The 23,846-nt window shown below is 50.7% G+C and overlaps 1 protein-coding gene across 3 annotated transcripts; it reads right to left on the minus strand.

Moving 5' to 3' along the window:
- Positions 1–3,145: 3,145 nt before the first annotated feature.
- LOC121272326 lies at positions 3,146–23,846 on the minus strand. 3 transcript variants are annotated; one of them, XM_041178941.1, is made up of 4 exons: positions 23,710–23,846; positions 15,375–15,498; positions 10,623–10,767; positions 3,146–4,427 (listed from the first exon to the last, which is right to left on the minus strand). In XM_041178941.1, exons 2-4 carry the CDS (start codon positions 15,477–15,479, stop codon positions 3,244–3,246), a joined length of 1,434 nt encoding a protein of 477 aa, XP_041034875.1. In that variant the 5' UTR covers positions 15,480–15,498; positions 23,710–23,846; the 3' UTR covers positions 3,146–3,243. The 3 variants fall into 3 exon arrangements, with proteins under 3 accessions (XP_041034875.1, XP_041034876.1, XP_041034877.1); XM_041178942.1 differs by having other exon boundaries at positions 23,787–23,838; XM_041178943.1 differs by having other exon boundaries at positions 23,734–23,765.

Here is a 23,846-nt window from a genome sequence, read left to right on the forward strand (position 1 = left end):
ATAGTCCCTTTAAGATTGCTGCGTGGCCGCACATCTTAAAAGGAACGCTGCCTGTGCACAGCCTGTTTGTCCCTTGCCTGACACATACCCGATAACCGGGCAACATGGCGGGATTGTTGCCTACGTCCCTCTGAGGCCTCTATGCTCCTCCAAATCTGGCCTCTTGCACATCTCCGACTTCTATCACTGGAGGCTGTGTTTTGAGCAGTCTTGGCTCTGGACTTCCCTCCCTTAAGTTGTTCTTTAAGGCCTGCCTATTTGACCAAGCTTTTGGTTACCTGGTCTAATATTCCCTTATGTAGTCTGACGTCGAATTTTGTCTGATAATGTTCCTGTGAAGTAACATCTTACACGAAAGGCGCTACATAATACAAGTTGTTGTTGCAGTAAATTCAAATGAACTATTTACTGCCACTGAAGAGAACTTGAACAAATAGCTCACTAAGGCTACCTGGTGGTAGCACTCGAACGATGCAGTATCACATCACAAGAGTGGGTTGGCTACAACAGTCACAGGTAAATACAAACTCATCTGGGCAGGATTAGAGGGGGCCACCACTAGCCTAGAGTTGGCCGGGGTTGGGCAGGGACGGGGGACGGGGGGACGGGGAGGTGGTGATGCAGTCACAAATCTTGTTCCTCGTTACAGAAGAAAGTGCACCTGGGTCAAAGTTAAGCAAAGATGATTACGGGACTGGACATGGTTGTGATTTCACAAGGTTGAGTAGCTTGCCAACACCCCTCCACTTAAAAGAATGATACCGCACACAGTTCTGAAGGCTGGTGGCATTCATGAAACTGCACTCTTCAGGGAAAAAAAATCAGAAATTAGTAAGATGACACACACAGAATTACATTAAGGGTACAGCACAGAAACAGGCCATTCAGCCCACATGAGCCTCCTCCTACCCCTCTTCATCTCACTCCCATCAGCATACCCTCCTGTTCCTGTTTCCCTCATGTGTCTATCTGGCTTCCTATTAAATATATCCATCAGATTCACCTCAATCACTCCACATTCTCGCCACTAAGTAAAAGAATTTTCTCCCAAATTCCCTGTTGGAGTTATTAGCAAAAGAGCTGTTGTGAGGGTGGGGGGGGGGGTGCAGGGGAGAAAGAGGGGGGAGTTTCTTTTACACTGCGAGTTGTGATCTGAAACGCGCTGTCTGGAAGGTGGAGAGATAGATCCCGCACATGTCCCACGGCCTGGACTGTGTAAGTATAGGTGGATCAGGTAGAGCAGCCAGGGTCAGCTTTTAAAATATGGACCCACGCAGCAGAATTAAAAACTAGATTTGCAGGGCTATGGGGGAAAGAGTGGTGGGGAGGGGGGTAGGCCTAATGGGATAGCTCTTTCAAAGAGCCCGTACATGCACGATGGTCCAAATGCTGTGAAATTCTATGACTGAGAATTGAAAAAGAAAAATTGATTTCGTTTGGCTCCTGCTGTAGTTCAATAAATCATGGGTCAAGTTATTTTCATTTTAGATTTGCATTTTCACACAGCGGGACATAAATTACTCACTTCACTATGATGCATTGCCATGATTCCTTGCTGTGACTTGCTTTCACTTTTATTATTCACGGGGACTTGCACTGTTGTTCACGATGATTCACACTGTCATCAAGATTCACTGGCGATCCTACTATTTCCCCCCTCAGAGATTTGAAATGTCTGACTCTGCTGGTGTCACTCAGCGTGAGGGATTCAGCACCTTCCATTTCAGGGACCGTCACCCATTCTCCCCACACGGGGATAGGTTTATTCGCCCCATTCCAGAATACAGCAGCTGGGGTGGGGAGTGCGTTTATTGTGATAATGGGATGCTTACAGCCCAGGCCATTCAGTCCATCATGTCTGTCCTGGCCCTCTGAAGGAGCAATTTACCTAGTGCCACAGCCTTGCCTTTTCCCTATAGCCCTGCAAACATTTCCTTCTCAGGTAGTGATCCAATTTGCTTTTGAAAGCCTCAACTGATCCTGCCTCCACCACACTCTGTGTGTTCCAGATCCTAACCACTCGATTGACCCTGTCTCCACCACACTCTCAGTGCGTTCCAGATCCTAATCACTCGATTGACCCTGTCTCCACCACACTCTCAGTGCGTTCCAGATCCTAACCACTCGATTGACCCTGTCTCCACCACACTCTCAGGCAGTGCATTCCAGATCCTAACCACTCGATTGACCGTCTCCCCACCACTCTGTCAGACAGTGCTTTCCAGTTCCTAACCATTCATTGCGTGAAAAAGTTCTTCCTCATGTCGCCATTGCTTCTTTTGACAATTACCTTAAATCTGTGCCCTCTCATTCACGATCCTTCCACAAATGGCAATTTTCTCCCCGTCTACTCTCTCCAGACACCTTATGATTTTGAATACCTCCATCAAATCTCTCAACATTCTCCTCTTCAAAATGAACAACCCGGCTTCTCCAATCCTTCAAAGTAACTGAAGATACACAAGACATTCCTATTGGATGGACCAGGAAGTCTTTTTCTGTTCATTGTTGTTCATATATATTGCGCCAAAGTGGCATTTTTCTACTTCTAACATCAGCCAGCCTCAGAAAGAGCTGCAGCTCAGGACGTCCAATAGCATTTCATAGCTAACGCAATGCCTTTGAAGTGTAGTCATTGTTATAACATAGGAAACATGCCAGCCAAATTGCACATAGCAACCTCCCACAGGCAACAATGTGATAATGACCAGATAGCCTGTTTTATTGAAGTTGGCTGAGGGATAAATATTGACCAAGACACTGGGGAAGAATTTTCCTGCTCTTCTTCAAAACAGTGCCGTGGGATATTTTATGTCCACCGGGGCCTCAGTTTAACAACTGATTCATAAGACATCATCGCTGACTGTACAGCACTTCCTCAGTACTGACCACAGGGGTGTCAGCCCAAATGACATTCTTAACTATAGGGAGAGAGATAAGTAGAGGTAAGCAAACGTCCCTGCATTTTTGCACCCTGTATAGATCTGGTATTTGTCGCATTAATTCCCAGGTTAAAAATGGAGCATCTGTGAAAGAGTGCTTCTCTAAGGCAGATAGAAAAACACTCAGTTGCTCTCGCACCAGTTTTGTTGAATCTCAGCACAATTCAAATGTCACACATGAAGTAGAATTTTTTGTTTGATTAGAAAAATCTTTATTCCTTTATAATGTCTTTAATTTGCCTACAGGGCAAGAGGGAGAAAAGCATTCAAGCAAAACAAAAACGACAGTCGATTCACTGAGTTAACTGTGTCTGATCACTGCATTGCCTTCGGAATCTTGTGTAAACAGTAAATCTGCTTGTGGACAGAATGTGTCATCATATTTGGGCTCTACCACGAAGGGCAAATAAGGCAGCTTCACAATTGGAGGAACACTGCAGCCTTTGCCCCCGCTAAAGGAATTAGTGCAATGGTCCAATGGGAGCTTCAAGCTGTCGGGAAAGGCCACCCCACACCTGTTGTCTGGGCACCGGTGGGAGATAACCCTGTTTCCCTGTGAATCTTGGCTGAATAAAAGTGACAACGTGCTCTGATCACTGCGTGGTGTTTTTGGCCATTTAAAAGCCAGCGATTCAGCATCGTGCAGGGAATTCCGACGGTGCAGGAGTGGTGTGGTTCCATGTGACACCAGGGGTCTTTTTAAAGATGCTGAATTTGGGTACATCAGTTGCCCAAAGATATTTTCCTTGTTCTCTGGAAATAAACCTTTGTCCTGCGCTGAGTTTACTTTCTTGGGTGAATGCGCCACTGCCTTTCTTTTCAATAACCCCTTTTCTCTGTTTGCAGTCCGTTGCGTGGAGGTGAGAGGGCCAAATAACCCTGCTTCGAAACTCTGCGTGCACAGAATTGCTGACTTGGCTGGAGGCCAGTCATCCGACTTCCCTCCTACAACAGGAGTTCCCCTGTCCGATGGGCAATTTACAGCAGGTGATCTCGTCGCCTTCCTGTGCGAGATAACTCGGTTCCCTTGTGAATCTTGAGTGAAATCCAGCCGGGTTAAATCGTCAGGAGGCACACTCAGAGCATCACTGGAGGCAGACACTTCGCCTGCACTACCATGTGAGGATACTGGCTCCTGCGAAACAATATCGACGCTGGCGCCACCTTTAAGGCAGAAATGCTGCCTTTGCTCTAACGCCCGGCAACTCTGTTTGTTTGGTGATAGTGTAGTGTTGCTGTGTGTAGTCCCACGAAGAGGCTCTCTCTCCTCCGAGTTAGAACGTTCTGCTCTTAAAATAGTTGGCAACCTCTCCTGCTGGTTTGTAGGAGCGGAACAGCCAAAGTTGTCTCTACAGAAATTGTTGTCAATGATCCGCTCAGGCTGGCTTGCATATGTTTCCCCTTCAATTACACTTTTACCAGAATCTGGTGAGGCAGCACCCACAGCTCTCAGGGTTGATGTTTGTGGGGGTTTTGCAAGCTTACCTGTGAAGAATAAATGGTAAAGAGAAACCGGAGTTTTTATTATTTAATTTATTACTCCTCACTGTCTAATCAGCTAAATTTACAAGACAGAGTTGCATAAAGTTTACAGCATAGAAACAGACCATTCAGCCCACCTGCTAGTTGCTGGTATTTATGCTCCACACAAGCCTCCTCCCACCCATCCTCATCTCAGTCCAGCAGTATATCCTTCTATTCCTTTCTCCTTCGTGTGCTTATCCAACATCCCGTTAAATGTATTTGTACAATTCACCTCAACCACTTCCTGTGGTAGCAAGCTCCATGATCTCACCGCTCTCTGGGTAAAGAAGTTTCTCCTGAATTCCCAATTGGAATAACACTGGGATCCTGTTATAATGCAGTCCACAATTGTGTGAAACTTGGTATAACAAACATCTGCCTGGGACTCCAAACTTTTCATTCCGCAAATGCGGCCACAAGCCTCTCCCTAACTATGAACACTGTCGCCCACTTTAAAAAAGAAAAATTAAAGCAGTCATTTAATTGTTTGGCTGATTTTGCAGAGCACCTGCTTTATTCATTTATCTTGGAGCACAAGAATTGGAAACTGTAGGGATGAAGGCTGAGCACTAGGCATCAGCAAACCACACAGCTATGAGATAATGCAGTCTCACCTACAGCATGGTCTCGAGATTACGGACCCTGTGGACCACGTTATAATGGGAACCCAGTTTACTGGTTACTATCTTCTACTTGAGGCCCCTAGTTTTAGACTTCCCTACAAGTGGAAACATTTTCTCTATAGCTGCCCGATCAAACCCCTTTTGGGATTTTAACGATTTCTATCAAGTCATTCCTCAGTCCTCTCTTTACTAGAGAAAAGAGCTCACACTGACACACACACACGTACATTCGTCTTGCATGAATGCACACCTCTGACATTACATTTCAAGGGATCAGAGAGAGAGAATAAAGTTCTTTCCTCTAATTGTTTAGACCTTGATAACTCAGCCTTACCCAAGTAGTCAATAGCCAGGGATTTATATGCTAATATTAATTTACAGAAACTTCCCTCAGCATCTAGCCTCCAACTGACCTCGCACCGAACTTATCATCATTATTGTGTCTGGACCCCAAAATGACTGCGAGGAACACCACAGGAAATTAACTAATTTATTTTAATGGTTGTTTGGTTTAGGCCGGGGCTATATGCTGAGGGATGCACCAAAGCTTGGGGCATTCGTTGCAAAGGCTCAATGGGGAAAGGCCACTGTCTAAGGCCCTTCCACCAAGTACGCTGAGGGGTTGATAACCATGTAAAACCCCTTGTGCTGTACACTTGATATGAAGTGAATATTGTAAATGGAAGCTGTAATTGTAAGTGTGGTGCCGCATACTGTGTTGAAAGAAAATGATCTGTTTTGTCTTTATGTAAAGTCAACTTTGAACTGTTATGAAATGTACTTTAATAAGTTTTATGGATAAAGTACATTTTTGGGAAAAAAAAGAGTTACTTACTGGTTCAGACAGATAACATTCCATCATTATTTTGTTCATAGATACTTGGGTGTGCTTGTATAAGGATCACAAAAAGTTAGCATGCAGGTCCAGCAAGTAATTAGAAATGCAAATGGCACGTGGGCCTTTATTGCAAGGGGTTTGGAGTACCAGAATAAATAAGTCTTGCTACCGTTGTACAGGGCTTCGGTGAGACAACTTCTGAAATACTGTGTGCAGTTTTGGTCTCCATATTTAAAAAAGGATAAACTTGCATTGTAGGCGTACAGCAAATGTTCAGTAAATTGATCCCTGGGATGAGGGGATTGTCCTATGATGAGAGGCTGAGTAAATTGGGTTTATATTCTTTGGAGTTTATAAGAATGAGAGGTGATCTTATTGAAACGTACAAGATTCTGAAGGGGCTTGGTAAGGTGGACGCTGAGAGATTGTTTCTGCTGGTCAGGTAATCTAAAACATGGGGGCACAGTCACAGGTTAAGGGGCTGATCATGTAGGTCTGAGATGAGGGGAGATTATATCAAAGGGTTGTGAATCGTCGGAATTCTCTGTCCCAGAGGGTTGTGGATGATCCATCGTTGAATATCTTTAAGGCTGGGATAGACAGATTTTTGGGCTCTCAGGGAATGAAGGGGTATGCGAAGATATTAAGAAACAGATGGGCAGAGTATTTCCTAAATGGTTAGAGATTAGAAAGTGTAGATCTACGAAGGGACCTGGGTGTCCTGGTCAATAAGCCACTGAAAGCTAACATGCAGATGCAGCAAGCAATTAGAGGAAGGTATGTTACCCTTTATAGCAACCGGATTTCAGTACAGGAGTAGTGAAGTTTCAAACAGATTTTTCAAACAGAGAGTGGGGAGACTTCATTTCAAACAGAGAGCGGGGTGAACGGGGAGACTTCATTTCAGAGAGCAGGGTGAGCGTGCAGGCTTCAGTTCAAACAGAGAGCGAGAAGACTTAATATCAAACAGAGAGCGGAGAGACTTCAGTTCAATCAGAGAGCAGTGTGAGCGTGCAGATTTAATTTCAAACAGAGCGGGGTACGCGGGGAGACTTCATTTCAAACAGAGCAGTTGATTGGTGAGTTGGATTGATAAGTATTTCTAGTCTTTAAAGTAAAATTAAGGTCTATAGCTTATCTTTAGGTCTCTAGCCTTTATATTCTCTTTCTTAAAAATAGCTTGTTAAGTTTAAGATTGCTACTGGTGTAAAAAATTAATTAGAATAACGTGTAAAGAGCCGGGATACTAGAGTAATGAATTAAATAAATAAATTAATAAAATACGATTGCATTGGCAGGACAGGTGATGTGTTGCTGCTGCAGCATGTGGGAGCTGCTGGACAACAAGGTGATCCAAGATCATTTCTTGCTATCATACTTAGCAAACACATCTGTATTAAGTGTTTGCAGCTCAAGGAACTTCAGATCTGAGTTAAGGAGCTGGAGTCTGAGCTGCAGACATTGCGTTACATCAGGCAGGGGGGGGGAAGTTACCTGGGCACTTTGCTCCAGGATGTAGTCACACTCCACAGATTAGGTAATTCAAATTTGGTCTGTGATCAGGGACAGGAGGGTGTGACTGCAGGTGAGGCAGGTATGGGGACCCGAGTGGGTAGCATTCAATGAGCCTCAGCCCCTGCAACAGTCCAACAGTTACGAGGTTCTTGCAAGCTGTGTGGGTGAGAGCAGGGACTGCAGGGAGGATGCGCAAACGGATCACGGCACCGTGGTTCGGGAAGCCAGTCAAGTTTGGGGAAGAAATAGCTACGTGGTAGTGGTAGGGGACAGTTTAATTAGGGGGGTAGATACGGTTCTCTGCAGCTGTGAGCATGAGTCCTGAAGGCTGTGTTGCCTGCCCAGTGCCATGGTTAAGGACATCTCCTCAGGGTTGGAGACGAAGTTGGAGTGGGACGGGAGGGATCCAGTTGTCGTCGGACACATCGGTACCGACAACATTGATAGGACTAGAAAGGAGGTTCTGCTGAGAGAATTTTGACCAGTTAGGAGCTAAATTAAAAAGCAGAACCTCCAAGGTAATACTCTCGGGATTACTACCTGAGTCACGGGCAAACTGGCAAAGGGTAAATAAAGTCAAGGAGTTAAATGCGTGGCTTAAAGATTGGTGTGGGAGGAATGGGTTTCAGTTCATGGAGCACTGGCACCAGAATAACTAGGGCTCTAGAGAGGGCTTTAAACTAAATAACTGGGGGGAGAGGGTTCTGGAGAAGGAATACGTAGGCTTACAAAGCAAAAGGATATGCAGCATTTCAGGGAAGCTATTTAGGTAATGATACCCAGAGTGTGACAGAAAGGGACAGAGTGCACAAACATGAAAAAAACAGCAGCAAATAGGGTCAAAGGGGTGAAAAATGGTAAAAAGGCAAAATTAAGGCTCTTTATTTAAATGCACGTAGTATTTGGAACAAAATAAATTATTAACGGCACAAATAGAAGTTAATGTGTATGATCTTATAGCCATTACAGAGACATGGTTACAAGATCAAAGCTGGGAACTAAATATTCAAGGGTATGTGACCTTTCAAAAGGATAGGCAAGAAGGAAAGGGTGGTGGGGTACCTTTGTTAGTGCGGGATGGAATAAGTATGATAGCAAGAAATGATCTTGGATCGGAAGATGTGGAATTCATGTGGATGGAGGTAAGAAATAACAAGGGGAAGAAGACACTGGTGGGAGTAGTATATAGGCCCCCTGATAGTAGCTATGCTGTAGAGACAATAAATCAGGAGATAATGAAGGCATGTAAAAAAGGCAGTATATTAATCATGGGTGACTTTAATCTTCATGTAGATTGGGAAAATCAATTTGGCAGAGATAGCCACAGGCAGGAAGTCAGAGTGTATTTGGGACAGTTTCCTAGAACAATATGTTGTGGATCCAACCAGGGATCGGGCTATTTTGGATCTGGTATTGTGTAATGAGGCAGGCTTAATAAATGATCTCAGAGTAAAAATCCCCTAGGCAACAGTGACCATAACATGGTGGAATTTAGCATTCAGTTTGAGAGTGAGAACTTAGATCAGAAACAACTGTGCTAAATTTAAATAAGGGAAATTACAAATGAATGAGGGCAGAGTTGGCTGGAGTGGACTGGGAAAGGAGTTTAGCAGAAAAGGTGGTTAATGAACAATGGCAGACGTTTAAGAAAATAGTTCATGACTCACAACAAAGATATATCCCAGTGAGGAAGAAGGACTGTAGGAAGGGTATAAACCAACCATGGTTAACCAAGGAAGTTACGGGTAGTATCAAAGTGAAAGGAAAAACATACAATGTGGAAAAGATTAGTGGTAAGCCACAGAATTGGGAAAGTTTTAAAATTCAACAGAATACGACCAAAAAAATAATGAAGAGAGAGAAATAAATTTGAGGGTAAGCTAGCAAGTAACATATAAACGGACAGTAAGAGCTTCTTTAAAAATATAAAAAGGAAGAAAGAGGCCAAAGTCAATATGGACCCCTTAGAGAATGAAGCTGGGTAAATAATAATGGGAACCAGGAAATGGTAGAGGAGTTGAATAAATACTTTGCATCAGTAGAGGTAGATGTTACCCAGGCCATGGTGACAGACGAGGAAATTCTCACTAGAAGGGTTCAAAATTAATAAGGACGAAGTGTTGAATGAGGCAGACTTAATACATGATCTCAGAGTACGTCAAATTGACAAGGCACCGGGACCGGATGAGATGCATCCAAGGGTACTGAAGGAAGTGACAGTAGGAATTGCAGGAGCACTGGCCATAATCTTTCAGTCTTCCCTAGACTCAGGGGTGGTGCCATAAGACTGGAGAATTGCAAACATTATGCCCTTGTTCAAAAAAGGTTGCAAGGATAAGCCCAGCAATTACAGACCAGTCAGTTTAACTTCAGTGGTGGGCAAGATTCTACAAACAATTATTCAGGATAGTAATCACATGAAAAAATATGATAAGGAAGAACTAGCATGGATTTCTAAAGGGGAAATCATGTTTAACTAACTTGCTGGAGTTTTTTGAAGAGGTAACAAAAAAGGTCGATGAGGGTAATGCTGTTGATGTGGTGTACATGGACTTTGAAAAAGCATTTCACACAGTGGCACACAACCAACTTGTGAGAAAAGTTATTGCTCATGGAATAAAAGGGACAGTAGCAACATGGATACAAATTTGGCTGAAAAATTGGAAGCAGAGAGCAATGGTCAATGGATGTTTTTCAGGCTGGAGGAAAGTTTGTAGTGGAGTTCTCCAGGGATCGGTATCAGGACCCTTGCTTTTCCTAATATATAGTAATGATCTAGGTCTTGGTGTCCAGGGGACAATTTCAAAGTTTGCGAATGATACGAAGCTTGGGAGTGTTGTGAACTGCGAGGAAGATGGTGTGGAACTTCAAGAGGACAGAGGCAAGTTGGTGGAGTGGGCAGATAGGTGGCAGATGAAGTTCAATGCGCAGAAGTGTGAGGTGATGCATTTTGGTGGGAAGAACATGGACAGACAATATAAAATAAGGGGTGGAATTTTGAAGGGGCTCAGGAGCAGAAAGGCTTGGGTGTATGTGTGCATAGATCATTGAAGGTGGCAGGGCTGCATATAGTATCCGGACTTCATTAATAGGGGCATAGAGTACAAGAGCAGGGAGGTTATGCTAAATTTGACACTATTCAGCGGGTGTGTACCGTAAAGCAAAGGAAGGTTACTGTACCTTCGGACTTTGGGAGGAAGAACGAAGAGACGGTTGTCTGTTTGACGCACCGCTGAGCAGCCCTCGTCTGTGTGAAATTTAGAGCAACTTCAATATTGTAATTCCTTCTGGACAGAGGGTTCAGCAGCTTTGAAATGGAACACGGCTGAAAACAAATTTTAAGAAAGCAAAGTTAAGAATAACTTGTCACCAGCATGAACTGAACACTAAATACAATAAGAATCTAAATATGTTTGAATATTCTACATCACTGGTTAGTCCTCAGCCAGAGTATTGTGGACAATTCTCAACATCACTCTTCAGGAAAGGTGTAATGGCCTTAGTAAGGGTACAAAGGAGTTCTGTCAGGAATGAGGCTTCAGTTATGAGGAGAGGTTGGAAAAGTTTGAACTGTTCTCCTTGGAGCAAAAGTTAGGAGGTGACCTAAAAGAGCTTTCCAAGGTAATGGAGAGGTTCTAAGAGTGGATATGGAGAAATTACTCCCTTTGACGAAAATCTAAATTCAAAATCATTGGCAAAAGATTTAGAGATGAGATGAGGAGAAATTGTTTCATACAGAGAGTTGTAAGGATCTGCAGGTTCTACCTGAAAAGATGGTGGAAGCTGATTCCATAAATAATTTTAAAAAGGGTGTTGGACAAGTACTTGTGGATGAAGGTCTTTTCGGGATTCGGACAAAAAGCCAGAGATGTGGTACTAAACATGACTGATCTTTCAAAGAGCTAGTCCAAGCAAGATGGGTCAAATGGCATCCTTCTGCATTGTAGTTTGCTATGATTTAATGAAGAGGCTTCAACTCTTGGTGGATCAGGCAGGAATATTTCCTGCCTACTGTAATAAAATCCTTCTTATATACAAATTCGTAACGTACAGAAAATAATAATAAATTGTCCCCTTGAATGGAACAAGATCACATGCGGATTTTTTAAAATTAATTTATGTGATGTGGGCATCGCTGGCTGGGCCCAGCTTTTATTGCCCATTGCCAATTGCCCCTTGAGAAGGTGGCGGTGAGCTGCCTTCTTGAACCGCTGCAGTCCATGCGGTGTAGGTACCCCCACAGTGCTGTTAGGGAGGGAGTTCCAGGATTTTGACCCAGTGACAGTGAAGGAATGGCAACATATTTCCATGTCAGGATGGTGAGTGGCTTGGAGGGGAACTTCCAGGTGGTGGTGTTCCCATGTGTCTGCTGCCCTTGTCCTTCTAGATGGTAGTGGTCATGGGTTTGGAAAGTGCTGTCTAAGGAGCCTTGGTGAGTTCCTGCAGTGCATCTTGTAGATGGTACACACACTGCTGCTACGTGTGTCAGTGGTGGAGGGAGTGAATGTTTGTGGAAGGGTGCCAATCAAGCGGGCTGCTTTGTCCTGGGTGGTGTTGAGCTTCTTGAGCGTTGTTGGATCTGGACTCATCCAGGCAAGTGGCACAATCTTGACTTGTGCCTTGTAGGTGGTGGACAGGCTTTGTGGAGTCAGGAGGTGAGTTACTCGCTGCAGGATTCCTAGCATCTGCCCTGCTCTTGTAGCCAAAGTATTTGTATGGCTGGTCCAGTTCAGTTTCTGGTCAATGGTAACCCCCAGGAAGTTAATAGTGGGGGATTCAGCGATGGTAATGCCATTGAATGTCAAGGGGCGATGGTTAGATTCTCTCTTGTGGGAGATGATCATTGCCTGGCACTTGTGTGGCACGAATGTTAATTGTCACTTGTCAACCCAAGCCTGGATGTTATCCAGGCCTTGATGCATTTGGACATGGACTGCTTCAGTATCTGAGGAATGGTGCTGAACATTGTGCAATCATCAGTGAACATCCGCACTTCTGACCTTATGATGGAAGGAAGGTCATTAATGAAGCAGCTGAAGATGGTAGGGCCTAGGACACTAACCTGAGGAACTCCTGCAGCGATGTCCTGGAGCTGAGATAATGGACCTCCAACAGCCACAACCATCTTCCTTTGTGCTAGGTATGATTCCAATCAGCAGTGTGTTTTCCCCCGATTCTCAATAACTCCAGTTTTGCTAGGGTTCCTCAATGCCACACTCAGTCAAATGCTGTCTTGGTGTCAAGGGCAGTCACTCTCACCTCACCTCCGGAGTTCAGCTCTTTTGTCAATGTTTGAATCAAGGTTGTAATGAGGTCAGAAGCTGAGTGACCCGGGCGAAACCTAAACTGAGTGTCAGTGAGCAGGTTATTGCCAAGCAAATGCTGCTTGATAGCATGGTTGATGGCCCCTTCCATCACTTTACTGATGATCGCCTGTAGATTGATGGGGCAGTAATTGGCCGGGTTGGATTTGTCCTGTTTCTTTGTGTACCTGGGCAATTTTCCACATTGCCAGGTAGATGCCAGTGCTGTAGCTGTACTGGAACAGCTTGGCTAGGGGCGCAGCAAGTTCTGGAGCACAAGTCTTCCATACTTCTGAGACTTGCAGCTCTGAAGGGTCATACAGGCTCGAAATGTTAACTCTGTTTCTCTCACCACAGATGCGGTCAGACCTGCTGAGCTTTTCCAGCATTTTCTGTTTTTATTTTTCTCCCGTACCATTGCTGGAATATGGTCAGGGCCCATAGCCTTTGCAGTATCCAGTGCCTTCAGCTGTTTCTTGATATCATGTGGAGTGAAATCGAATTGGCTGAAGACTGTCATCTGGATGCTGGGGACCTCTGCAGGAGGCCAAGATGTATCATCCACTCAGCAATTCTAGCTGAAAATTGTCGCGAATGCTACAGCCTTATCTTTTGCACTTATGTGATGGGCTCCCCCTTCATTAAGGATGGGGATATTTGTGGAGTTTCTTCCTGAAGTGCGTTGTTTAATTGTCCACCACTATTCATGACTAAATGTGACAGGATTGCAGAGCTTAGAACTGATCCTTTGGTTGTGGAATTGCTCATCTCTGTCTAGCAGTTGCTGCTCATGCTGTTTGGCATGCAAGCAGTCCTGTATTGTAGCTTCACCAGGTTGACACCTCATTTTTAGGTATGCCTGGTGCTGCTCCTGGCATGCCCTCCTGCACTCTTCATTGAACCAGGGTTGATCCCCTGGCTTGGTGGTAACAGTAGAGTGGGGGATATACCAGGTCATGAGGTTAGATTGTGGTTGAGCACAATTCTGTTGCTGTTGATGGCCCACAGTGCCTCATGGATGCCCAGTTTTGACTTGCTAGATCTATTCAAAATCTATCCCATTTAGCACAGTGGTAGTGTCACACAACACAATGGAGGGTATCCTTCATCTCCACAAGGACTGTGCGGTGGTCACTCCTACCGATACTGTCATGGATAGTTACATCTGCAGGAGAGACACTGGTGAGGACGAGATCAAGTAGGTTTTTCCCTCCTGTTGGTTCCCTCACCAGTTGTCGCAGACCCAGCCTAGCAGCTATGTCCTTTAGGACCCGGCCAGCTCGGTCTGTGGTGGTACTACCAAGCCACTTTGGGTGAGGGACACTGAAATCCCCCACACAGAGTACATTCTGCAACTTTACCACCCTCAGTGTTTCCTCCAAGTGGTGTTCAACATGGAGGAGTACTGATTCATCAGCTGAGGGGGGGGGGGGGGGGGGGGGGGGGGGGGGGGGGGGAGGGGAGAGGGTGACAGTATGTGATAATCAACAGGAGGTTTCCTCACGCAGTGTGACCTGATGCCATGAGACTTCATGGGGACCAGATTCGATGTTCAGGACTCCCAGGGCAACTCCCTCCCGACTGATGGTAGTGTATGATCCATGAGTTTGACTATGTCAGGCTGTTGCATGACTAGTCCGAGACACACAAGCGCCTAGATGTTGATAAGGAGGACTTTGCAGGATCAACATGGCTAGGTTTGCTGTTGTCATTTCCGGTGCCTAGGTCGATGCCGGTGGTCCGTCCCGTTTCATTCCTTTTTATTGACTTAAGAATGAACTACATTACGGTGGATCTGGAGTCACATGTAGGCCAGACCAAGTCAGGACGGCAGGTTTCCTTCACTAAAGGGCATTAGTGAATCAGATGGGTTTTTATGACAATCAACAATGGTTTCCTGATCATCATTACACTTTTAATTCCAGATTTTTATTGAATCTGCCTATCTGCCAATCGAACCCAGTTCCCCAGTGCATTACCCTGGGTCTCTGATTACCAGTCCAGTAGCATTCATTACCACTGTGCCGTCACCACCGGTGTGAATGAGCAGCCACCAGGTTGAGCCTTAGCAGTGGATTCAGGCTGGATTTACCAATTTGGGTCACGGTTAGTTATAGTTTAAATGCATCCTCAGTCACTTTAATAACTGGAGAACATGAGTGCCTCAGTAATTGAAAGAATAATTATACATTATAGGCACCCCCATTCAGTGGTGACAACTTGCATTTATATAGCATCTGTAACATCGTAAAACCTCCCAAAGACCTCCACAGGAGCGATTATCAGGCACAAATTTGGCATGGAGCCACACAGGATGATATTAGGACAGATGACCAAAAGCTTGGTCAAAGGGGTAGATTTTAAGGTCGTAAAGGAGGAGGGGAGGCAGAGAGATGGAGAGAAACGAAAGCGAGGACAGTCTTGCTGGACTGGGAGCCATGTACATCAGCAAGGATGAAGAGGTGATGAGTGACTGAGATTACTGCTGGCTATTATCACAGAGAATGGTCACTCAAACAAAACTTGAGGCTGTTTGGAATTATTCCAGCAAGAGTGAGGAGGGGAGAAAAATGAGACTTGCATTACAGAATTTTTTAACAAGGTGACACTAATTCCAAAAAATACCAACCTCCTTTTTCCTCCTCTTTAGCTCCCTCGTGTCCAACCAAATCCCACATTCCTCCACCTTCGGGTTTTCAAATTTCTTCTTGCGTTTTATTGATGTACTGTACATAGTGTTAGCACTGGGCAGGCTGGAAAAAAAACCACAAATACATCCATCACTTACACTGTGCAATATGCTGTTACGTGACACTTCTCTTAGTCTTTCCTTCCAGAAAGCATGTCCTACATTGTGAGCGTCAGTGACCCGTTCAACTATGGAGCCATTGAACCCCTGCTCAGTCCCACCTTCACTCAACATTACACACACATGGATTATCCAACGGGATAGTGGAGGCAGGGTGGAGAGTGGGGGATTGGGTAGTTTGGGATTGGGCAGGCGGGGGATTGGGTAGGTCTGGGATTGGGTAGGCGGGGGATTGGGTGGGCGGGGGATTGGGTGGGTCTGGGATTGGGTAGTCTGGGATTGGGTAGTCTGGGATTGGGCAGGCGGGGGATTGGGTAGGTCTGGGATTGGGTAGGCGGGGGATTAGATGGGCGGGGGATTGGGCAGGCGGGGGATTGGGCAGGCGGGGGATTGGGCAGGCGGGGGATTGGGCAGGCGGGGGATTGGGCAGGCGGGGGATTGGGTAGGCGGGGGATTGGGCAGGCGGGGGATTGGGCAGGTGGGGGATTGGGCAGGTGGGGGATTGGGCAGGCAGGGGATTGGGTAGTTTGGGATTGGGCAGGCGGGGGATTGGGTAGGTCTGGGATTGGGTAGGCGGGTGATTGGGCAGGCGGGGGATTGGGCAGGCGGGGGATTGGGCAGGCGGGGGATTGGGTAGGCGGGGGATTGGGTAGGCGGGGGATTGGGTAGACGGGGGATTGGGTAGACGGGGAATTGGGTAGATGGGGGATTGGGTAGGCGGGTGATTGGGTAGGTCTGGGATTGGGCAGGCGGGGGATTGGGTAGGTCTGGGATTGGGTAGTCTGGGATTGGGCAGGCGGGGGATTGGGTAGTCTGGGATTGGGCAGGCGGGGGATTGGGTAGGTCTGGGATTGGGTAGGTGGGTGATTGGGTAGGTGGAAGATTGGGCAGGCGGGGGATTGGGTAGGCGGGGGATTGGGCAGGCAGGGGATTGGGCAGGCAGGGGATTGGGCAGGCAGGGGATTGGGCAGGCGGGGGATTGGGTAGTCTGGGATTGGGTAGGCGGGTGATTGGGTAGGTCTGGGATTGGGCAGGCAGGGGATTGGGTAGGTCTGGGATTGGGTAGGCGGGGGATTGGGTAGTCTGGAATTGGGTGGGTGGGGGATTGGGCAGGCGGGGGATTGGGTAGGTCTGGGATTGGGCAGGCAGGGGATTGGGTAGGTCTGGGATTGGGTAGGCGGGGGATTGGGTAGTCTGGAATTGGGTGGACGGGGGATTGGGCAGGCGGGGGATTGGGTAGGTCGGGGATAGGGCAGGCAGGGGATTGGGTAGGTCGGGGATTGGGCAGGCAGGGGATTGGGTAGGTCTGGGATTGGGTAGGCGGGGGATTGGGTAGGCGGGGGATTGGGTAGACGGGTGATTGGGTAGATGGGGGATTGGGCGGGCGGGGGATTGGGCAGGCGGGCCATTGGGCAGGCGGGCCATTGGGTAGGCGGGGGATTGGGTGGGTGGGGGATTGGGCGGGCGAGGGATTGGGTAGATGGGGGATTGGGCAGGCGGGGGATTGAGCAGGCGGGCGGGGGATTGGGTAGATGGGGGATTGGGCAGGCGGGGGATTGGGCGGGCGGGGGATTGGGTAGATGGGGGATTGGGTAGGTGGGGGATTGGGTAGATGGGGGATTGGGTAGGCGGGGGATTGGGTAGGTGGGGGATTGGGCAGGCAGGGTATTGGGTAGGCGGGGGATTGGGTGGGCAGGGGATTGAGCGGGCGGGGGATTGGGTGGGCGGGGGATTGCGTAGATGGGGGATTGGGCGGACGGGGGATTGCGTAGATGGGGGATTGGGCGGGCGGGGGATTGGGTGGGCAGGGGATTGGGCAGGCAGGGGATTGGGTGGGTGGGGGATTCGGCAGGCGGGTGGGGTGGAAGTTGGAGAGGGCGCAGGGCAGATCTAAAAAAAAAGGAGGGCTTGCAATTCTATAGTGCCTTTCGCCAGCTCAGGCGGTCCCAGAGCACTTCACAGTCAATTAAACACCATTTGACGCGTAACCACTGTCGTAATGTGGGATACAATTTGCGCACGGCAAGATCCCAGAGCCAGCATCGTGAAAACAGCCAGATAAGCCTGGGATTTTAATATATATATATATATACACATATAAAAGCGCCGCAGGTCGTGGGATCAATATTGAAACGCTCCCAGGGATGTGTTAGTTCAGTTTGTGGGGGGGGAAGGTTTGCGGTGGGGGGGGCGGGGGGAAGGTTTGGGGTGGGGGGGGAATGTTTGGGGTTGGGGGGCTGGGAAGGTTTGGGGTTGGGGGCAGAAAGGTTTGGGGTGGGGGGGGGAAGGTATGGGGTGGGGGGGGAAGGTTTGGGGTGGGGGGGGCAGGGGGAAGATTTGGGCGGGGAAGGTTTGGGGTTGGGGGGGAATGTTTGGGGTGGGGGGGGAATGTTTGGGGGTGGGAAGGTTTGGGGTGGGGGGGGAAGTTTTGCGGGGGGAAGGTTTGGGGTTGGGGGGGTGGGAAGGTTTGGGGGGGAAGGTTTGGGGTGGGGGGGGAAGGTTTGGGGTGAAGGAAGGTTTGGAGGGGGGGGAAGGTTTGGGGTTGGGGGGGAAGGTTTGGAGGGGGGGAAGGTTTGGGGTGGGGGTGAAGGTTTGGGGTGGGATTGGGTGAAGGTTTGGGGTGGGATTGGGTGAAGGTTTGGGGTGGGATTGGGTGAAGGTTTGGGGTGGGATTGGGTGAAGGTTTGGGGTGGGATTGGGTGAAGGTTTGGGGTGGGATTGGGTGAAGGTTTGGGGTGGGAGGGAAGGTTTGGGATGGGGGGGAAGGTTTGGGATGGGGGGGAAGGTTTGGGATGGGGGGGAAGGTTTGGGGTGGGGGGGAAGGTTTGGGGTGGGGGGGAAGGTTTGGGGTGGGGGGGGAAGGTTTGGGTGGGGGGGGGAAGGTTTGGGGTGGGGGGGTGAGAAGGTTTGGGGGGGTAAGGTTTGGAGGGGGGGGAAGGTTTGGAGGGGGAAGGTTTGGGGTGGGGGGGAAGGTTTGGGGTGGGGGGAAGGTTTGGGGTTGGGAAGGTTTGGGGGGGGGAAGGTTTGGGGTTGGGGGGGAAGGTTTGGGGTTGGGGGGGGGAAGGTTTGGAGGGGGGGGGAAGGTTTGGGGTGGGGGGAAGGTTTGGGGTTGGGAAGGTTTGGGGGGGGGAAGGTTTGGGGTTGGGGGGGAAGGTTTGGGGTTGGGGGGGGGAAGGTTTGGAGGGGGGGGGAAGGTTTGGGGTGGGGGGAAGGTTTGGGGTGGGGGGAAGGTTTGGGGTGGGGGGGAAGGTTTGGGATGGGGGGGAAGGTTTGGGATGGGGGGGAAGGTTTGGGATGGGGGGGAAGGTTTGGGTGGGGGGGGAAGATTTGGGTGGGGGGGGAAGGTTTGGGTGGGGGGGGGGAAGGTTTGGGGTGGGGGGGTGAGAAGGTTTGGGGGGGTAAGGTTTGGAGGGGGGGGAAGGTTTGGAGGGGGAAGGTTTGGGGTGGGGGGGAAGGTTTGGGGTTGGGAAGGTTTGGGGGGGGAAGGTTTGGGGGGGGAAGGTTTGGGGGGGGGAAGGTTTGGGGTGGGGGGGAAGGTTTTGGGGGGAAGGTTTGGGGGGGGGAAGGTTTGGAGGGGGAAGGTTTGGAGGGGGAAGGTTTGGGGTTGGGAAGGTTTGGGGTGGGGGGGGAAGGTTTGGAGGGGGGAAGGTTTGGGGTTGGGAAGGTTTGGGGTGGGGGGGGAAGGTTTGGAGGGGGGAAGGTTTGGGGGGGGAAGGTTTGGGGGGGGAAGGTTTGAGGTGGGGGGGAAGGTTTGGGTGGGGGGGAAGGTTTGGGGGGGGGAGGTTTGGGTGGGGGGGAAGGTTTGGGGTTTGGGGGGGGGAAGGTTTGGGTGGGGGGAAGGTTTGGGGTGGGGGGGAAGGTTTGGGGTTGGGGGGGAAGGTTTGGGGTTGGGGGGGAAGGTTTGGGGTTGGGGGGGAAGGTTTGGGGTTGGGGGGGAAGGTTTGGAGGGGGGAAGTTTTGGGGTGGGGGGGGAAGGTTTGGGTGGGGGAGGAAGGTTTGGGTGGGGGAGGAAGGTTTGGGTGGGGGAGGAAGGTTTGGGGTTGGGGGGGCGAGGGGAAGGTTTGGGGGCGGAAGGTTTGGAGGGGGAAGGTTTGGGGTGGGGGGGAAGGTTTGGGGTTGGGGGGGTGGGAAGGTTTGGGGTGGGGGGGTGGGAAGGTTTGGGGTGTGAGGGGGAAGGTTTGGGGTGTGAGGGGGAAGGTTTGGGGTGGGGGGGGAAGGTTTGGGGTGGGGGGGGAAGGTTTGGGGTGGGGGGGGAAGGTTTGGGGTGTGAGGGGGAAGGTTTGGCATGGGGGGGAAGGTTTGGGGTGGGGGGGGAAGGTTTGGGGTGGGGGGGAAGGTTTGGGGTGGGGGGGGAAGGTTGGGGGTGGGGGGGGAAGGTTGGGGGGGGAAGGTTTAGGGTGTGAGGGGGAAGGTTTAGGGTAGAGGGGGAAGGTTTAGGGTAGGGGGGGAAGGTTTGGGGTGGGGGGGAAGGTTTGGGGGGGAAGGTTTGGGGTGGGGGGGAAGGTTTGGGGGGGAAGGTTTGGGGTTGGGGGGGTGGGAAGGTTTGGGGTGTGAGGGGGAAGGTTTGGGGTGGGGGGGAAGGTTTGGGGTGTGAGGGGGAAGGTTTGGGGTGGGGGGGGAAGGTTTGGGGTGGGGGGGAAGGTTTGGGGTGTGAGGGGGAAGGTTTGGGGTGGGGGGGGAAGGTTTAGGGTGGGGGGGGGAAGGTTTAGGGTGTGAGGGGGAAGGTTTAGGGTGTGAGGGGGAAGGTTTAGGGTGGGGGGGGGAAGGTTTAGGGTGTGAGGGGGAAGGTTTAGGGTGTGAGGGGGAAGGTTTAGGGTGTGAGGGGGAAGGTTTAGGGTGGGGGGGGGAAGGTTTAGGGTGGGGGGGGGAAGGTTTAGGGTGTGAGGGGGAAGGTTTAGGGTGGGGGGGGAAGGTTTAGGGTGGGGGGGGAAGGTTTAGGGTGGGGGGGAAAGTTTAGGGTAGGGGGGAAGGTTTAGGGTGTGAGGGGGAAGGTTTAGGGTGTGAGTGGGAAGGTTTAGGGTAGGGGGGGAAGGTTTAGGGTAGGGGGGGAAGGTTTAGGGTAGGGGGGAAGGTTTAGGGTGTGAGGGGGAAGGTTTAGGGTAGGGGGGGAAGGTTTAGGGTAGGGGGGGAAGGTTTAGGGTAGGGGGGGAAGGTTTAGGGTAGGGGGGGAAGGTTTAGGGTGGGGGGGGAAGGTTTAGGGTAGGGGGGGAAGGTTTAGGGTGTGGGGGGGAAGGTTTAGGGTGTGAGGGGGAAGGTTTAGGGTGGGGGGGGAAGGTTTAGGGTAGGGGGGGAAGGTTTAGGGTGTGAGGGGGAAGGTTTAGGGTGTGAGGGGGAAGGTTTAGGGTGTGAGGGGGAAGGTTTAGGGTGTGAGGGGGAAGGTTTAGGGTGGGGGGGGAAGGTTTAGGGTGTGAGGGGGAAGGTTTAGGGTGTGAGGGGCAAGGTTTAGGGTGGGGGGGGGAAGGTTTAGGGTGTGAGGGGGAAGGTTTAGGGTGGGGGGGAAGGTTTAGGGTGGGGGGGAAGGTTTAGGGTAGGGGGGGGAAGGTTTAGGGTGTGAGGGGGAAGGTTTAGGGTAGGGGGGGAAGGTTTAGGGTAGGGGGGGAAGGTTTAGGGTGGGGGGGAAGGTTTAGGGTAGGGGGGGAAGGTTTAGGGTGTGAGGGGGAAGGTTTAGGGTAGGGGGGGAAGGTTTAGGGTGTGAGGGGGAAGGTTTAGGGTGTGAGGGGGAAGGTTTAGGGTGGGGGGGGAAGGTTTAGGGTGTGAGGGGGAAGGTTTAGGGTAGTGGGGGGAAGGTTTAGGGTGTGAGGGGGAAGGTTTAGGGTGTGAGGGGGAAGGTTTAGGGTAGAGGGGGAAGGTTTAGGGTAGGGGGGGAAGGTTTGGGGTGGGGGGGAAGGTTTGGGGGGGAAGGTTTGGGGTTGGGGGGGTGGGAAGGTTTGGGGTGTGAGGGGGAAGGTTTAGGGTGGGGGGGGAAGGTTTAGGGTGGAGGGGGAAGGTTTAGGGTGTGAGGGGGAAGGTTTAGGGTGGGGGGGGAAGGTTTAGGGTGTGAGGGGGAAGGTTTAGGGTGGGGGGGGAAGGTTTAGGGTAGGGGGGGAAGGTTTAGGGTAGGGGGGGAAGGTTTAGGGTAGGGGGGAAGGTTTAGGGTAGTGGGGGGAAGGTTTAGGGTGGGGGGGAAGGTTTAGGGTGGGGGGGGAAGGTTTAGGGTGTGAGGGGGAAGGTTTAGGGTGGGGGGGGAAGGTTTAGGGTAGGGGGGGAAGGTTTAGGGTAGGGGGGGAAGGTTTAGGGTAGTGGGGGGAAGGTTTAGGGTGGGGGGGAAGGTTTAGGGTGGGGGGGGAAGGTTTAGGGTGTGAGGGGGAAGGTTTAGGGTGGGGGGGGGAAGGTTTAGGGTGTGAGGGGGAAGGTTTAGGGTGTGGGGGGAAGGTTTAGGGTGGGGGGGGGAAGGTTTAGGGTGGGGGGGAAAGGTTTAGGGTAGGGGGGGAAGGTTTAGGGTGTGAGGGGGAAGGTTTAGGGTGTGAGGGGGAAGGTTTAGGGTGGGGGGGGAAGGTTTAGGGTGGGGGGGGAAGGTTTAGGGTGGGGGGGGGAAGGTTTAGGGTAGGGGGGGAAGGTTTAGGGTGGGGGGGGGAAGGTTTAGGGTAGGGGGGGAAGGTTTAGGGTAGGGGGGGAAGGTTTAGGGTGGGGGGGGAAGGTTTAGGGTGTGAGGGGGAAGGTTTAGGGTGGGGGGGGGAAGGTTTAGGGTGGGGGGGGAAGGTTTAGGGTGGGGGGGGAAGGTTTAGGGTAGGGGGGGGAAGGTTTAGGGTGGGGGGGAAGGTTTAGGGTGTGAGGGGGAAGGTTTAGGGTGGGGGGGGAAGGTTTAGGGTGGGGGGGGAAGGTTTAGGGTGGGGGGGGGAAGGTTTAGGGTAGGGGGGGAAGGTTTAGGGTGGGGGGGGGAAGGTTTAGGGTAGGGGGGGAAGGTTTAGGGTAGGGGGGGAAGGTTTAGGGTAGGGGGGAAGGTTTAGGGTGGGGGGGAAGGTTTAGGGTGTGAGGGGGAAGGTTTAGGGTGGGGGGGGGAAGGTTTAGGGTGGGGGGGGAAGGTTTAGGGTGGGGGGGGGAAGGTTTAGGGTGGGGGGGGAAGGTTTAGGGTGGGGGGGAAGGTTTAGGGTGTGAGGGGGAAGGTTTAGGGTGGGGGGGGGAAGGTTTAGGGTGGGGGGGGAAGGTTTAGGGTGGGGGGGGGAAGGTTTAGGGTGGGGGGGGAAGGTTTAGGGTGGGGGGGAAGGTTTAGGGTGTGAGGGGGAAGGTTTAGGGTGGGGGGGGAAGGTTTAGGGTAGTGGGGGGAAGGTTTAGGGTGGGGGGGGAAGGTTTAGGGTGTGAGGGGGAAGGTTTAGGGTAGAGGGGGAAGGTTTAGGGTGGGGGGGGAAGGTTTAGGGTGGGGGGGAAGGTTTAGGGTGTGAGGGGGAAGGTTTAGGGTGGGGGGGGAAGGTTTAGGGTAGTGGGGGGAAGGTTTAGGGTGGGGGGGGAAGGTTTAGGGTGTGAGGGGGAAGGTTTAGGGTAGGGGGGGGAAGGTTTAGGGTGGGGGGGAAGGTTTAGGGTAGGGGGGGGAAGGTTTAGGGTAGGGGGGGAGGGTTTAGGGTGGGGGGGGAAGGTTTAGGGTAGGGGGGGGAAGGTTTAGGGTAGGGGGGGGAAGGTTTAGGGTGGGGGGGGAAGGTTTAGGGTAGTGGGGGGAAGGTTTAGGGTGGGGGGGGAAGGTTTAGGGTGGGGGGGGAAGGTTTAGGGTAGGGGGGGGGAAGGTTTAGGGTGGGGGGGGAAGGTTTAGGGTAGGGGGGGGGGTGAATGAGGCCGTTCGTGAGGGGGGAGAAATGAGAAGTCTTGTTTCCGGCGGCAGGGGGTCGGTAACCAGAGGGGGACACGGAATGAAGAGAATGGGGAAAATGTGCAGGACTGTAGGGGGGGGGGGCCTCTTTCAAAGGGGCTAGTACAGGCAGGATGGGCCGAATGGCCTCTATCTGAGCTGTTGGGCTCTCTTTTCGGATGATTTCCCTCCCCATCCTCCTGTAAAAGGTTCACATTCAACCTGGGAAGAGAAAAAATAAAAACACCTGAAAAAAAATATACAAATATTATTAAAAAGGCGCGGTTTGCTGGTTAAAAAAAAAATTCTGAAGTTAAAAATCGCGGCGCAAATTCCCACCTATGATTTTTTCTTAATCAAAACCTGATTTTTTTTCTTTTTAAATAAGCTCATGGTTGAGGGTAAACGGTCTTTACCCGCTCGGCGGTGAAGACGGACTCTCTCCGGCGCAGCTTTTCCCGCCCGCCCTGCGTGCG

Source organism: Carcharodon carcharias, chromosome 33 (assembly GCF_017639515.1).
Source record: "Carcharodon carcharias isolate sCarCar2 chromosome 33, sCarCar2.pri, whole genome shotgun sequence".
Taxonomy (NCBI): Eukaryota; Metazoa; Chordata; class Chondrichthyes; order Lamniformes; family Lamnidae; genus Carcharodon; species Carcharodon carcharias.